This window comes from Lampris incognitus, chromosome 3 (assembly GCF_029633865.1).
Source record: "Lampris incognitus isolate fLamInc1 chromosome 3, fLamInc1.hap2, whole genome shotgun sequence".
NCBI classification, from domain to species: domain Eukaryota; kingdom Metazoa; phylum Chordata; class Actinopteri; order Lampriformes; family Lampridae; genus Lampris; species Lampris incognitus.
This window is the reverse complement of record NC_079213.1, coordinates 97,238,127-97,252,781: the sequence shown is the minus strand read 5'-3', so window position 1 is coordinate 97,252,781 and position 14,655 is coordinate 97,238,127. Positions and strand designations below refer to the sequence as shown.

General features: G+C 43.5%; 1 protein-coding gene across 1 annotated transcript in view; it reads left to right on the top strand.

Annotated features, from left to right (window-relative positions):
• The first annotated feature begins 1,136 nt into the window (after positions 1-1,136).
• atp8b3 (ATPase phospholipid transporting 8B3) overlaps positions 1,137-14,655 on the top strand; it is a 36,004-nt gene continuing 22,485 nt past the window's right edge. The window contains exons 1-11 of the mRNA XM_056276878.1: positions 1,137-1,148; positions 1,257-1,271; positions 2,069-2,182; positions 2,715-2,813; positions 3,488-3,549; positions 4,010-4,082; positions 4,857-4,927; positions 5,195-5,286; positions 5,967-6,125; positions 7,592-7,680; positions 8,095-8,288. Of these exons, the coding sequence (XP_056132853.1) occupies positions 1,137-1,148; positions 1,257-1,271; positions 2,069-2,182; positions 2,715-2,813; positions 3,488-3,549; positions 4,010-4,082; positions 4,857-4,927; positions 5,195-5,286; positions 5,967-6,125; positions 7,592-7,680; positions 8,095-8,288 (980 nt within the window). The remainder of the gene's footprint in view (positions 1,149-1,256; positions 1,272-2,068; positions 2,183-2,714; positions 2,814-3,487; positions 3,550-4,009; positions 4,083-4,856; positions 4,928-5,194; positions 5,287-5,966; positions 6,126-7,591; positions 7,681-8,094; positions 8,289-14,655) is intronic.

Sequence of the window (14,655 nt, the reverse complement as noted above, 5' to 3'; positions counted from 1 at the left end):
GTGACTATGTTTGGTGATGTCATTGTTCATAGTTAAAGTTTGTTCTCTCGCTCTCTTCTCTCTCTGAGGTTGATGCTGGAGCCTCCACCTGGTAAAAGAGAGAGGTGGGGCTGAGGAGAGGTGGAACAAGGAGGGATTAGAATAAAGGAGAGACGCAGAGGAAACGCCAGCAACCAGGTGTGTGTTATGGAAAATGGCAAGGGTGAATGGTTAAAAAAAACACCTCCACATTAAATGTTTGCTGTTGGTGGTGCTGTTTGACTTCTGGCTCAGGTGGCTCACCGGGCTGCAGCTGTTATGTAACAACAAATGACTCTCCGGGCAGTCTCTACAGGTGAGTGGGATGGTTAAATGTCTACATATTATGGTTTGTTTTTTTGCACATGTGTGATTCATGTGTGGTGCAACTGGTTTTATCCATTTTTTATGATTTGGAGGCATAAGCAACAAAAGCTGTTTTTTGCCGTTACTTTCATCATGTAATCATAGGTGCACCGTGCAATGTTTCGGCTTTCCTGAATCATATGACTGGTAAAACAGAATAAATACCTCATTATCCCACTGCTCCCCAGATTTCAGCCTTCGAAAACAAAGAAGCTGGGCGTGAAGAGAGTTTTTGTTATTGTGTGATGCCTCGCACCCTAAAACACTTGGCCCACACTTGCAGTCTGCAGCAGACAATGCAGAGATTACAGTAAACGATATTTACTGGGGACATCTGACAATTTCAGATATGGGCAAAGCGGCTGTGTATCTGTGCTATCTTTCTATTTGAATCTATTTGTCTTGCTTGCTTTGATTTTGTATTGTTATTCACATTGCTGAACAACAACGGAGTTCATAATTCAAGTAGAAGCAAGTAAGCTTGTAAGGCCAACTCATGAGTGATAAATTGCGGTGGGAGAGGGGTCTAGGTCATCTTCGGTGATCTGTGGTGTTAAGATAGTCCTATGTGTATTGTTTTCCTTAGGTAAGCATGGTAACTGTATGTAATGAGTTACAAGGACGATATCTTGGACGATGTCTCTTAGTGGGAGGCTAAAACAGCCCCTCTCTCTTGTGCACAGCCTGGTTCAGTCCTCCACAACAGTCTAGGTCTAATGCCATCAGCACCATGGCCAGGAGAGGTTTTACGAATGACGAATCAGGTACGTTTATTTTGATCTCATTTTAGTTTCTATCTCCTTTTTTGCTATTCTTCTCCTGCTGTCCCTGTGTCTGTTTGTCCCTGTGTCTGTTTATCTCACTCACTCAAGGGGCCATACCTCAAAGTAAGTAGAATTTGGGCTTTTTGTTGTTAAATAAATAAAACAACCCTGTATCGTTTAAATCCACTAACACACTGTCCGTGTCAGATTCAGTGACATACATGTGACCTTTGACCTAAAATGAAAATTACTCTTTTAAGGGATTGGGTTTCTTCAGCAGATGCTTTTAGAATCACTTTTGGCTTCTTGAGGCTCTGAACGGGGGTGGGGGGGGGTAGGTTCAAGAATACCCGTGGGATTTACTTAATAGGGTACAGTACATGTGCACACTCACATGATAGCAGACACATACACACACGATAGCAGACATAAACACACATGCACACACACACTCACACAATAGCAGAAATTAACACACACACATGCATGTTCACACTAACAGATAGATGACAGATTCGTCTGCACCGTCTGATGAAAACGATACACCAAATCACTCTGTTACTGGTCTTTGAAAACAGTCCTAACCAGCAGGACAACATGTATCTGACAGGCCTCACATGGGAGGTGAGAGCAAACAGCCGGCACCACCACAAACACAAACAGAAGAGATCCTTTCTGTGTTTCCACTGGGGCCAATATGCTGTGAGTGAGTCATAATGCACAAGACATGGTAACCTTACCCCTGTTGGCACACTGATGCATTCGAGTCAGGTTAACTAATGACACTCATTTCTCCCTTGTGTTTCTCTCCCTCTTCCCCTCTCTCCTCTTTTTCCCATGCACCTCTCTCAATCTCTCTCTCTCTCTCCTTTCATTTGAATCTTTCCCTTTGCTCTTGTGGTCTGCTCTTGTGTTGCCAGGACAATGTGGTGCGCAGCTTTAAATACACTCCCCTTACCTTCCTGCCCCTGACACTGTTCGAACAGTTCCAGCGTGCGGCCAACCTCTATTTTCTCCTCACAGTGGTGATGCAGGTCAGATGGAAATTCTCTTTCTTTCTGCAACTTCCCTTCCTCCCTCTTTCTCTGCCTTCATCTGTTTCTCCTTCTTGCAGTCTTTCCCACTCTCTGTCTGTGGTTAGGCTGAATTTGGGTCATAAAAAAAACTCACCTTTTAAAAGAGTGGCATGGTGAAACCATGGTAGGTTTCATTGTACCGCATAACACAATAACTGTCTGTTCTTTGCTGTCTATTACTTGTGGGGGATAAATTACCCGCTTTGCCTTAATCACCTGTGCTAGACCCAATTGATATCTCTGCCCAGTTGCAATATTAGTCTATTTGTACCTTGATGAATATATACCCTGCCGCCCAATGATTGCTGGGATAGACTCCAGCTTCCCGTAACCCTACGTAGGATATGTGGTTTGGATAATGGATGGATGGATGGATGAATACGCGTGTGTGTGTGTGTTGTGTGTGTGTGTGTGTGGCTTTTACATGTTTTCATGTTTCCTCTGCATTCCGCATAATGAATGCATTCATACGTTGTTATTGGGTTTCCAGTGTGTTCCTGTCATCTCATCTATCCCCTGGTACACCAACACCATCCCCCTGCTCGTTGTGCTTTCTACGAGAGGGCTCAAAGACCTGGCCAACGATGTGGTGAGGCCACCAATCACTCCTTCTCTCTTCCTTTCTTAGCCCAGGGGGAGCTTGGGATCCCCGAGAGATGGCTGATAGCTGGAGGCGCAATGCTCACACACATATGCATGCATTAAAGCACAAAACACACCGCCAGCCTTATGCACTCACACCCTCTCATACTCCTCTCGCCCCTGTACTCTCCTTCATTGTCCTCATTGACTCCTTGTCCTCTCTGCATTGACAAACCAGTCATCCCAGTAGCATTAATTTTCTCCCCTATCATTAAAGCTTTTCCTTTTAAATGCAGGCGTGATGTTTTGCATGGAGAATTCTCTGGTTAAGTGCATCACTGAGTTACGGTCGTTAACAGCTTTGGGTGAAACGCTTGCTTGACCCCTCTCTATTGACTAATCATTTAGTGGAGGGTGTAAATCTCCCAGCTGGTGTCACTGTAGATCCCCATAATGGCATTTCCCCTTCCTCCTTTCTCCTCTTCAACCTTCCATGGCCACCCTCAATACCACTTGCACGCTTTTTGTCTATCACTCTTTATCTCACTCCTTCCCTGTATTTTCTCCATCCTTGCCATGCTTTTCAATCCATCTTCTTAACTCTCATTCTCTTCCACCTCTACCTTTCTATCTTTTTTCCACCTCTCTCTCTCTCTCCCCCTCTCTCCCTCTCTCCCCCAGGTGCGGAGACGCAGTGACTCTCAGATTAACTCTCGGCCCTGTGACGTACTCCTCTCCCAGAGGTGAGCCCAAAGACACTGGCTTATTCTCTCGGGGCTCTGCACATCTCTTATTTGAGACAACTCACTAATGAAGCTCTAATGAAGTGTGAATGAGTGAATTTTCAGATAGTCCCTTTGTACTGCCATTAGAGGGGGACGCAAAACACTCGGCGACACTTTCTGCTCTTACACGATGTACCAAAGTGCCTTAAGACGTCCTTGACTTCAACCCCTCCTGTCTGAAGACTTTCTTTTGCATCAATCTATTCCTAAGAACAGTCGTCTGCAGTTGTTCACTTTTGTGCTTTCTTTATTTACATCGACCATGAGATAATGGATGACTGGTCAATCACATTTGATGTGCACCATATTTGATGTAATAATGATAACTGGGTGATATGCAACTTGATGAAATGGAAGTGTTTTATTGATAATTTTTGTTATCACCTCCCCACTCCCCTTCTCTTCCATGCTGTCTCAGCTTCAGCACAGTTCAATGGAAGGATCTGTGTGTGGGAGATGTGCTGCGGATCCACAAAGACCAAATCATCCCTGTGAGCTCTTTCAGTTCAAATAAAACCAGAAACCAATAATTATCTAAATTTATGTCCCTGATAGATAATGGCTGGGTGATAGATAATTGCTGGGGTAAATTTAAAATGGGTAATTACAATCTGGATAATTTAAAGCACCAATCGTGAAGATTTACTTGCAAAAAAAAATGTCCTTTTTGATACTTTCTATCACTGATGCCTTCAAGACAATAGCTAATCCACAGATAGCCAGCTGATGAATGGCTTCACCTTTGCTCATTTCACCCGAGTAAGGCTTTTTCAGAAAAAATTATACGGGGTGTAGCATTTTATAATTTCACCATAGCAGCCAAATACAGAAAAATAGCACAGTGGCTGAGTTTGAAGAAGAAAACTTGCTGTGTCTGATAAGCAGATATGACAGACTAAGTTCCCAGTAGACCTCTACTAGCAGATACTACGACATCGACAGCTATAATTCAGGTTCAGCCATGCCTCTTTTTTTTGGGGGGGGGGGGGGGGGTCAGGAAGATGCTGACACAACAGCACTGCAGTCGCCATGGCAACTCTGTTTCATCTCAAATGGATTTAGTGGTCAAACACCAATACAAGCAAACAAAAACAACCATCTTCATGATTGTAGCTTTAAGAATCAAGATGCCATATTGTAGAACCTGGTTTTCATGAAAGCGGCAAATTGCATTTTTATTTTCAAATGTTTGACTAAATCCTCTCTCTAGCCAAACCTTTATTTTTGACTGTCTGATCTCTCCCTGTCTTTTTATTCTGTCTTAGGCCGACCTTCTTCTTCTATGCAGTTCAGAGCCTCAAAGCCTGTGTTATGTGGAGACAGCTGACATTGATGGGTAGTAGGACACAAAATCATCCGTCCAAACTTAGAAACTTGTGTCATCATATCTGATGTCTGATCATAATGGGAGTTTTCTGAGAAAACAGTGGCCTTTAGCACAATTCAATGTTCCTAAGGCAGACCACTTGTCCTCCTGTCTGCCTCAGTAAAAAATGATGAGGATTGGCAATGAGAGACATTGTGTTATTTTGTTTCTGGTACAAGGTGGCTTATCGTGTTTATTGTAGGATGTGAGTTGTGACTGCAGTCTTTCTCCATGCAGAGAGATAAACCTGAAGTACAGACAGGCCTTAGCTGCCACACATGCTAAGCTGACCTCTGAACCCACAGACGAAACCCTTGCTGCCTTTGATGGTGTGTAACTGTACTCACAGATGGATGAGATTTCATTCAAGCATTAGAATACTTAAAAATACTTAATTCGGAGCGTTGTGGCGGTCTATTCTGTTGCCTACCAACAATGGGGATTGCCGGTTTGAATCCCTGTGTTACCTCTGGCTTGGTCGGGCATCCGTACAGACACAATTGGCTGTGTCTGCAGGTGGGAAGCTGGATGTGGGTATGTGTCCTGGTCGCTGCACTAGCGCCTCCTCCTCAGGGCACCTGTTTGGGGGGAGGGGAACTGGGGGGAATAGCGTGATCCTCCCATGCACTACGTCCCCCTGGCAAAACTCCTCACTGTCAGGTGAAAAGAAGCGGCTGGCGACTCCACATGTATCGGAGGGGACATGTGGTAGTCTGCAGCCCTCCCCGGATCGGCAGAGGGGGTGGAGCAGCGACCGGGACGGCTTCGAACAGTGAGGTAATTGGCCAGATACAATTGGGGGGGGGGGGGAGGGGGGGAAATCCCCCCCCCAAAAAAATACTTAGTTCACATAAAGAATGTGCGTGCAATTTACATGTAACATAAAGTAGACTTGCGCAAAGGCTGATTCAGCAAACTAAATAAATCACAGAATTGTACAAAAGACAATAAAATTAAAATTAATTACAACTATGAAGATTTAACCTCACCCCTTCTCACTCTCTAACAGGTATTGCACTGTGTGAGGAGCCCAATAATCGTCTGTACACCTTCAGGGGCGAGCTCCGTTGGCAAGGACAGCATCTTTCATTGAACAATAAGCATGTCCTCCTAAGGGGAACAGTGCTACGCAACACTGACACCGCCTACGGCATGGCTATATACACTGGTACAACAAGGAGACTTTGTCATATTGGCAAATGGGACACTAGAACACTGTTTACAGCAATTTCTCTATCTGAGAAGAGATCAATAGAGTTGATACAACTTTTTTTCCAGTATCATTAGAAATAAATATGTGGTCATTTCTGCTCACGAACTATGTGATCAGCCTTCGTGCTGCCCTGTGGAGCCCAACATAACAGAGACCAAGGAGCCTAGTTAGACTCTGCAGTGCTGCTCATAACTAAATGGTTACACAGTAACAACTGTATGACTATCCTGCTCATTTCCCAGATTTAATATTAGGTGCTAGATCACCCTCATTTCAACTTCTACCTGCAACCTCTGGTCATTTCAGTGAAAAATTTATCTCTGTGAATACATTACACTACTAACTACGCACAGTACTCACTCTTGCAGCTGCAATCTAAATGTGTGTCTACATTAATATCAGGCTGATTACAGGCGGCGACCCCCCCCCCCCGTTCTTTAAGTGATCATTGATCGGATATCACTGGATTGGTGAAGAGGTGTCATACAGCTCGAACTCACAGTTTCAGTTTGACCCTTTCAGTTCTGGTAAAGGAGATCAATAGATCAAACGCATCCAGAGATGGGTTTCATACCATCCATCAGAAACTATCTATGGGTATGACCCCAGTTTGACCCTATAACTCTCGGTTCTGAGCACACACACAGACATGGCCTTTTTTGAAATAAGCATGACCAAGGTTGACATACATCTAAGAAATAAAAGAAATTAGTATCCTTGTAGGCCCGTAGGCTCAATTTTTATCACCCTCGGACAGTTGGAAGATACTGCTCTATGTAATCGAGACAACGTGATACTTTATTGAGTCCTGCCCTTAGTAAAAATGTCTCGTTATTCCGTTACCTACCAATACCGGGATCCCAGTTCGAATCCCTGTGTTGCCTCTGGCTAGGTCAGATGTCCCTATAGACACAATTGGGTATGTTTGGGTGGGAAGCCTGATGTAGGTATGTGTCCTGGTCACTACACTAGCATCTCCTCTGGTCGGTTAGGGTGCCTGTTCAGGAGGGAGGGGGAACTGGGGGGAATAGTGTGATCCTCCCACACACTACGTCCCCCTGGCAAAACTCCTCACTGTCAGGTGAAAAGAAGCGGCTGGCGACTCCACATGTATCGGAGGAGGCATGTGGTAGTCTGCAGCCCTCCCCAGATCGGCAGAGGGGGTGGAGCAGCGACCAGCAAGGCTCGGAAGTGTGGGATGGAGAAAAACGAACCCCCCCCCCAAAAAAAGTCTCCTTATGCTTGCCGTCCTCCGCAGAGAAGTCAGAGCTCAGCAACACAGCATGGATTCGGTACAGCTCAGCAGGGCACATGCTTGTTGATATGGGCCCTGGGATCAAAGTCCCCAAAGTGGAAAGATGGCCTTCTTACTCACTACACAAACCAGTTACACGATACAATGGCTCTCTGTCTTGTGCCAGGTACTGACTGTAAGATCCTAAGAAACGGTGGCAAACTGAGAGTGAAGATGACCCGCATAGAAAAGCTTCTCAACAACGTGGTGATCGGGGTGAGTGGATAACAGATCACATCTCAGTCACTCATCAGGTTCAACAATCATCGCTCAGCAATCGGAAAGAAAAAAGTTGCTCAACTGTTTTCTTTTCTTTTTTTACAATGTCATGCAAAGCCAGAGTTTTATATTTATTTATATGATTATGTTTATTTTGTATGTATCGGCAAAATTGCGAGGCAAGCAAGCATAATTTAATTCCAAGGGTGGGAGGAAGAAGGTGGTGCAGACAATCATGGAAATTATATAGAACTATAAACTAGTGAATGTGTGTGTGTGTGTGTGTGTGTGTGCGTGCGTGCGTGCGTGCATGTGAGTGTGCACGTGTGTTTGTGGGTGTATGCATGTGTGTGCATACATATTTGTGCATGCGTGTGTGCGAGTGCACGGCACGCATTCGGTTACCTCCAGATAGTGTTGTCTCTGCTGGCGGTAGCCCTGCTCCTGGCTGTTGGCAGCGGTGTGTTTGGCAGCTCTGTGTCGCCTCACAATGAGGTTCTGTCTGCTCAGCTGGTTGACGGCAACCCCCTCTACACAGCATTCCTCAACTTCTGGAGCTATGTCATCCTGCTCAGCCCTGCCATGCCGATGGTTCTGTACATCACGTTAGTTTCTCAGCAACTATGCTTTTGTGTTTTTCTGTATGTGTGTGTGTGTATGTGTGTGTGTGTAAAGGTGCCTCCTGTTTGTTTGTATTTGCATGTATCAGTACATACCTGGCTTGGTGTCTGTCTATGCACACATGTAAGCAGATATATATTTGTGCCTGCATATACACTACCGTTCAAAAGTTTGGGATCACCCAAACAATTTTGTGTTTTCCATGAAAAGTCACACTTATTCACCACCATATGTTGTGAAATGAATAGAAAATAGAGTCAAGACATTGACAAGGTTAGAAATAATGATTTGTATTTGAAATAAGATTTTTTTTACATCAAACTTTGCTTTCGTCAAAGAATCCTCCATTTGCAGCAATTACAGCATTGCAGACCTTTGGCATTCTAGCTGTTAATTTGTTGAGGTAATCTGGAGAAATTGCACCCCACGCTTCCAGAAGCAGCTCCCACAAGTTGGATTGGTTGGATGGGCACTTCTTTGAGCAGATTGAGTTTCTGGAGCATCACATTTGTGGGGTCAATTAAACGCTCAAAATGGCCAGAAAAAGAGAACTTTCATCTGAAACTCGACAGTCTATTCTTGTTCTTAGAAATGAAGGCTATTCCATGCGAGAAATTGCTAAGAAATTGAAGATTTCCTACACCGGTGTGTACTACTCCCTTCAGAGGACAGCACAAACAGGCTCTAACCAGAGTAGAAAAAGAAGTGGGAGGCCGCGTTGCACAACTGAGCAAGAAGATAAGTACATTAGAGTCTCTAGTTTGAGAAACAGACGCCTCACAGGTCCCCAACTGGCATCTTCATTAAATAGTACCTGTTAGAGCCTGTTTGTGCTGTCCTCTGAAGGGAGTAGTACACACCGGTGTAGGAAATCTTCAATTTCTTAGCAATTTCTCGCATGGAATAGCCTTCATTTCTAAGAACAAGAATAGACTGTCGAGTTTCAGATGAAAGTTCTCTTTTTCTGGCCATTTTGAGCGTTTAATTGACCCCACAAATGTGATGCTCCAGAAACTCAATCTGCTCAAAGAAGTGCCCATCCAACCAATCCAACTTGTGGGAGCTGCTTCTGGAAGCGTGGGGTGCAATTTCTCCAGATTACCTCAACAAATTAACAGCTAGAATGCCAAAGGTCTGCAATGCTGTAATTGCTGCAAATGGAGGATTCTTTAACGAAAGCAAAGTTTGATGTAAAAAAAATCTTATTTCAAATAAAAATCATTATTTCTAACCTTGTCAATGTCTTGACTCTATTTTCTATTCATTTCACAACATATGGTGGTGAATAAGTGTGACTTTTCATGGAAAACACGAAATTGTTTGGGTGATCCCAAACTTTTGAACGGTAGTGTATATATATATATATATATATATATATATATATATATACAGTGGTGCTTGAAAGTTTGTGAATCCTTTAGAATTTTCTATATTTCTGCATAAATATGACCTAAAACATCATCAGATTTTCACACAAGTCCCAAAAGTAGATAAAGAGAACCCAATTAAACAAATGAGACAAAAATATTATACTTGGTCATTTATTTATTGAGGAAAGTGATCCAAAATTACATATCTGTGAGTGGCAAAAGTATGTGAACCTTTGCTTTCAGTATCTGATGTGACCCTCCCCCCCGTGCAGCAATAACTGCAACTAAACGTTTCTGGTAACTGTTGATCAGTCCTGCACGTCAGCTTGGAGGAATTTTAGCCCATTCCTCCGTACAGAACAGCTTCAACTCTGGGATGTTGGCGGGTTTCCTCACATGAACTGCTCGCTTCAGGTCCTTCCACAACATTTCGATTGGATGAAGGTCAGGACTTTGACTTGGCCATTCCAAAACATGAACTTTATTCTTCTTTAACCATTCTTTGGTATAACGACTTGTGTGCTTAGGGTCATTGTCTTGCTGCATGACCACGTTCTCTTGAGATTCAGTTCACAGACAGATGTCCTGACATTTTCCTTAAGAATTCGCTGGTATAATTCAGAATTCATTGTTCCATCAATGATGGCAAGCCGTCCTGGCCCAGATGCAGCAAAACAGGCCCAAACTATGATACTACCACCACCATGTTTCACAGATGGGATAAGCTTCTTATGCTGGAATGCAGTGTTTTCCTTTCTCCAAACACAGCACTTCTCATTTAAACCAGAAATTTCTATTTTGGTCTCATCTGTCCACAAAACATTTTTCCAATAGCCTTCTGGCTTGTCCATGTGATCTTTAGCAAACTGTAGATGGGCAGCAATGTTCTTTGTGGAGAGCAGTGGCTTTCTCCTTGCAACCCTGCCATGCACACCATTGTTGTTCAGTGTTCTCCTGATGGTGGACTCATGAACATTAACATTAGCCAGTATGAGAGAGGCCTTTAGTTGCTTAGAAGTTACCCTGGGTTCCTTTATGACCTGGCCGACTATTACACGCCTTGCTCTTGGAGTGATCTTTGATGGTCGACCACTCCTGGGGAGGGTAGCAATGGTCTTGAATTTCCTCCATTTATACACAATCTGTCTGGCTGTGGATTGGTGGAGTCCAAACTCTTTAGAGATGGTTTTGTAACCTTTTCCAGCCTGATGAGCATCAACAACGCTCTTTCTGAGGTCCTCAGAAATCTCCTTTGTTCTTGCCATGATATACTTCCACAAACATGTTGTGAAGACCAGACTTTGATAGACCCCTGTTCTGTAATTGAAACTGGGCGCCCACTCACACCTGATTGTCATCCCATTGACTGAAAACCCCTGACTCTAATTTCACCTTCAAATTAACTGCTAATCCTAGAGGTTCACATACTTTTGCCACTCACAGATATGTAATATTGGATCACTTTCCTCAATAGATAAATGACAAAATATAATATTTTTGTCTCATTTGTTTGATTGCGTTCTCTTTATCTACTTTTAGGACTTGCATGAAAATCTGATGATGTTTTAGGTCATATTTATGCAGAAATATGGACAATTCTAAAGGGTTCACAAACGTTCAAGCACCACTGTAGGTAGGTAGATAGATAGATAGATAGATAGATAGATAGATAGATAGATAGATAGATAGATAGATAGATATAGATATACACTCACCGGCCACTTTATTAGGCACACCCGTCCAACTGCTCGTTAACGCAAATTTCTAATCAGCCAATCACATGGCAGCAACTCAATGCATTTAGGCATGTAGACATGGTCAAGACGATCTGAAGAAAGGTGATTTAAGTGACTTTGAACGTGGCATGGTTGTTGGTGCCAGACGGGCTGGTCTGAGTATTTCAGAAACTGCTGATCTACTGGGATTTCCACGCACAACCATCTCTAGGGTTTACAGAGAATGGTCCGAAAAAGAGAAAATATCCAGTGAGCGGCAGTTCTGTGGGCGAAAATGCCTTGTTGATGCCAGAGGTCAGAGGAGAATGGCCAGACTGGTTCGAGCTGATAGAAAGGCAACAGTAACTCAAATAACCACTCATTACAACCGAGGTATGCAGAAGAGCATCTCTGAACGCACAACACGTCGAACCTTGAGGCAGATGGGCTACAGCAGCAGAAGACCACACCGGGTGCCACTCCTGTCAGCTAAGAACAGGAAACTGAGGCTACAATTCGCACAGGCTCACCAAAATTGGACAATAGAAGATTGGAAAAACGTTGCCTGGTCTGATGAGTCTCGATTTCTGCTGCGACATTCGGATGGTAGGGTCAGAATTTGGCGTCAACAACATGAAAGCACGGATCCATCCTGCCTTGTATCAACGGTTCAGGCTGGTGGCGGTGGTGTAATGGTGTGGGGGATATTTTCTTGGCACACTTTTGGCCCCTTAGTACCAATTGAGCATCGTGTCAACGCCACAGCCTACCTGAGTATTGTTGCTGACCATGTCCATCCCTTTATGACCACAGTGTTCCCATCTTCTGATGGCTACTTCCAGCAGGATAACGCGCCATGTCATAAAGCTCGAATCATCTCAGACTGGTTTCTTGAACATGACAATGAGTTCACTGTACTCAAATGGCCTCCACAGTCACCAGATCTCAATCCAATATAGCACCTTTGGGATGTGGTGGACCGGGAGATTCGCATCATGGATGTGCAGCCGACAAATCTGCAGCAACTGCGTGATGCTATCATGTCAATATGGACCAAACTCTCTGAGGAATGTTTCCAGTACCTTGTTGAATCTATGCCACGAAGGATTAAGGCAGTTCTGAAGGCAAAAGGGGGTCCAACCCGGTACTAGCAAGGTGTACCTAATAAAGTGGCCAGTGAGTGTATATCAACATATGTGTGTGTGTTTGTTGATATTATCTATATATATAGATAGAGAGATATAGATATATATAGATATATACAGTGGTGTGAAAAAGTGTTTGCCCCCTTCCTGATTTCTTATTTTTTTGCATCTTTGTCACACTTAAATGTTTCAAATCATCAAACTAATTTAAATATTAGACAAAGATAACACAAGTAAACACAAAATGCAGTTTTTTAATGAAGGATTTTATTATTAAGGGAAAAGAAAAATCCAAACCTACATGGTCCTGTGTGAAAAAGTGATTGCCCCCCCCCCATTAAAACATAAATTAAGTGTGGTTTATCACATTTTTGGAAAGCTGAGTTCAATTTCTCTAGCCATACCCAGGCCTGATTACTGCCACATCTCTTCTCAATCAAGAAACCACTTAAATAGGACCTGCCTGACAAAGTGAAGTAGACCAAAAGATCCTCAAAAGCTAGACATCATGCTGCAATCCAAAGAAATTCAGGAACAAATGAGAAAGAAAGTAATTGCAATCTATCAGTCTGGAAAATGTTATAAAGCCATTTCTAAAACTTTGGGACTCCAGCGAACCACAGTGAGAGCCATTATTCACAAATGGCGAAAACATAGAACAGTGGTGAACCTTCCCAGGAGTGGCCGGCCGACCAATTTACCCCAAGAGCGCAGCGACGGCTCATCCAAGAGGTCACAAAAGACCCCACAACAACATCCAAAGAACTGCAGGCCTCACTTGCCTTAGTTAAGGTCAGTGTTCATGACTCCACCATAAGAAAGAGACTGGGCAAAAATGGCCTGCATGGCAGAGTTCCAAGACGAAAACCACTGCCGAGCAAAAATAACATAAAGGCTCGTCTCAGTTTTGCCAGAAAACATCCTGATGATCCCCAAGGCTTTTGGGAAAATACTCTGTGGACTGACGGGACAAAAGTTGAGCTTTTTGGAAGGTGTGTGTCCCATTACATCTGGCGTAAAAATAACAGCATTTCAGAAAAGGAACATCATACCAACAGTAAAATATGGTGGTGGTAGTGTGATGGTCTGGGGCTGTTTTGCTGCTTCAGGAGCTGGAAGACTTGCTGTGGTAAATGGAACCATGAATTCTGCTGTCTACCAAAAAATCCTGAAGGAGAATGTCCGGCCATCTGTTCGTGACCTCAAGCTGAAGCGCACTTGGGTTCTGCTGCAGGACAATGATCCAAAACACACCAGCAAGTCCACCTCTGAATGGCTTAAGAAAAACAAAATAAAGACTTTGGAGTGGCCTAGTCAAAGTCCTGACCTGAATCCGATTGAGATGCTGTGGCATGACCTTAAAAAGGCGGTTCATGCTCGAAAACCCTCCAATGTGGCTGAATTACAACAATTCTGCAAAGATGAGTGGGCCAAAATTCCTCCACAACGCTGTAAAAGACTCATTGCCAGGTATCGCAAACGCTTGATTGCAATTGTTGCTGCTAAGGGTGGCCCAACCAGTTATTCGGTTTAGGGAGCAATCACTTTTTCACACAGGGCCATGTAGGTTTGGATTTTTTTTTCCCCTTAATAATAAAAACCTTCATTTAAAAACTGCATTTTGTGTTTACTTGTGTTATCTTTGTCTAATATTTAAATTTGTTTGATGATCTGAAACATTTAAGTGTGACAAACATGCAAAAAAATAAGAAATCAGGCGGGGGCAAACACTTTTTCACACCACTGTATGTATATATATAGAGAGAGAGAGAGAGTGCTCAACAAATAAGGAGCATGAGTGTTTCTTTTAACTAAGTTTTATGTATATATATATATATATATATATAAGTATACACAACCATACACACACACGTGTGTGTGTGTGTGTGTGTGTGTGTATGGTAATATTCCATCCATTATCGAAACCGCTTATCCTGCTCTCAAGGTCGCGGGGATGCTGGAGCCTATCCCAGCAGTCATTGGGCGGCAGGCGGGGAGACACCCTGGACAGGCCACCAGTCCATCACAGGGCCAACACACACATTCACACCTAGGGACAATTTAGTATGGCTGATTCACCTTACCTGCATGTCTTTGGACTGGGAGGAATACACACACACA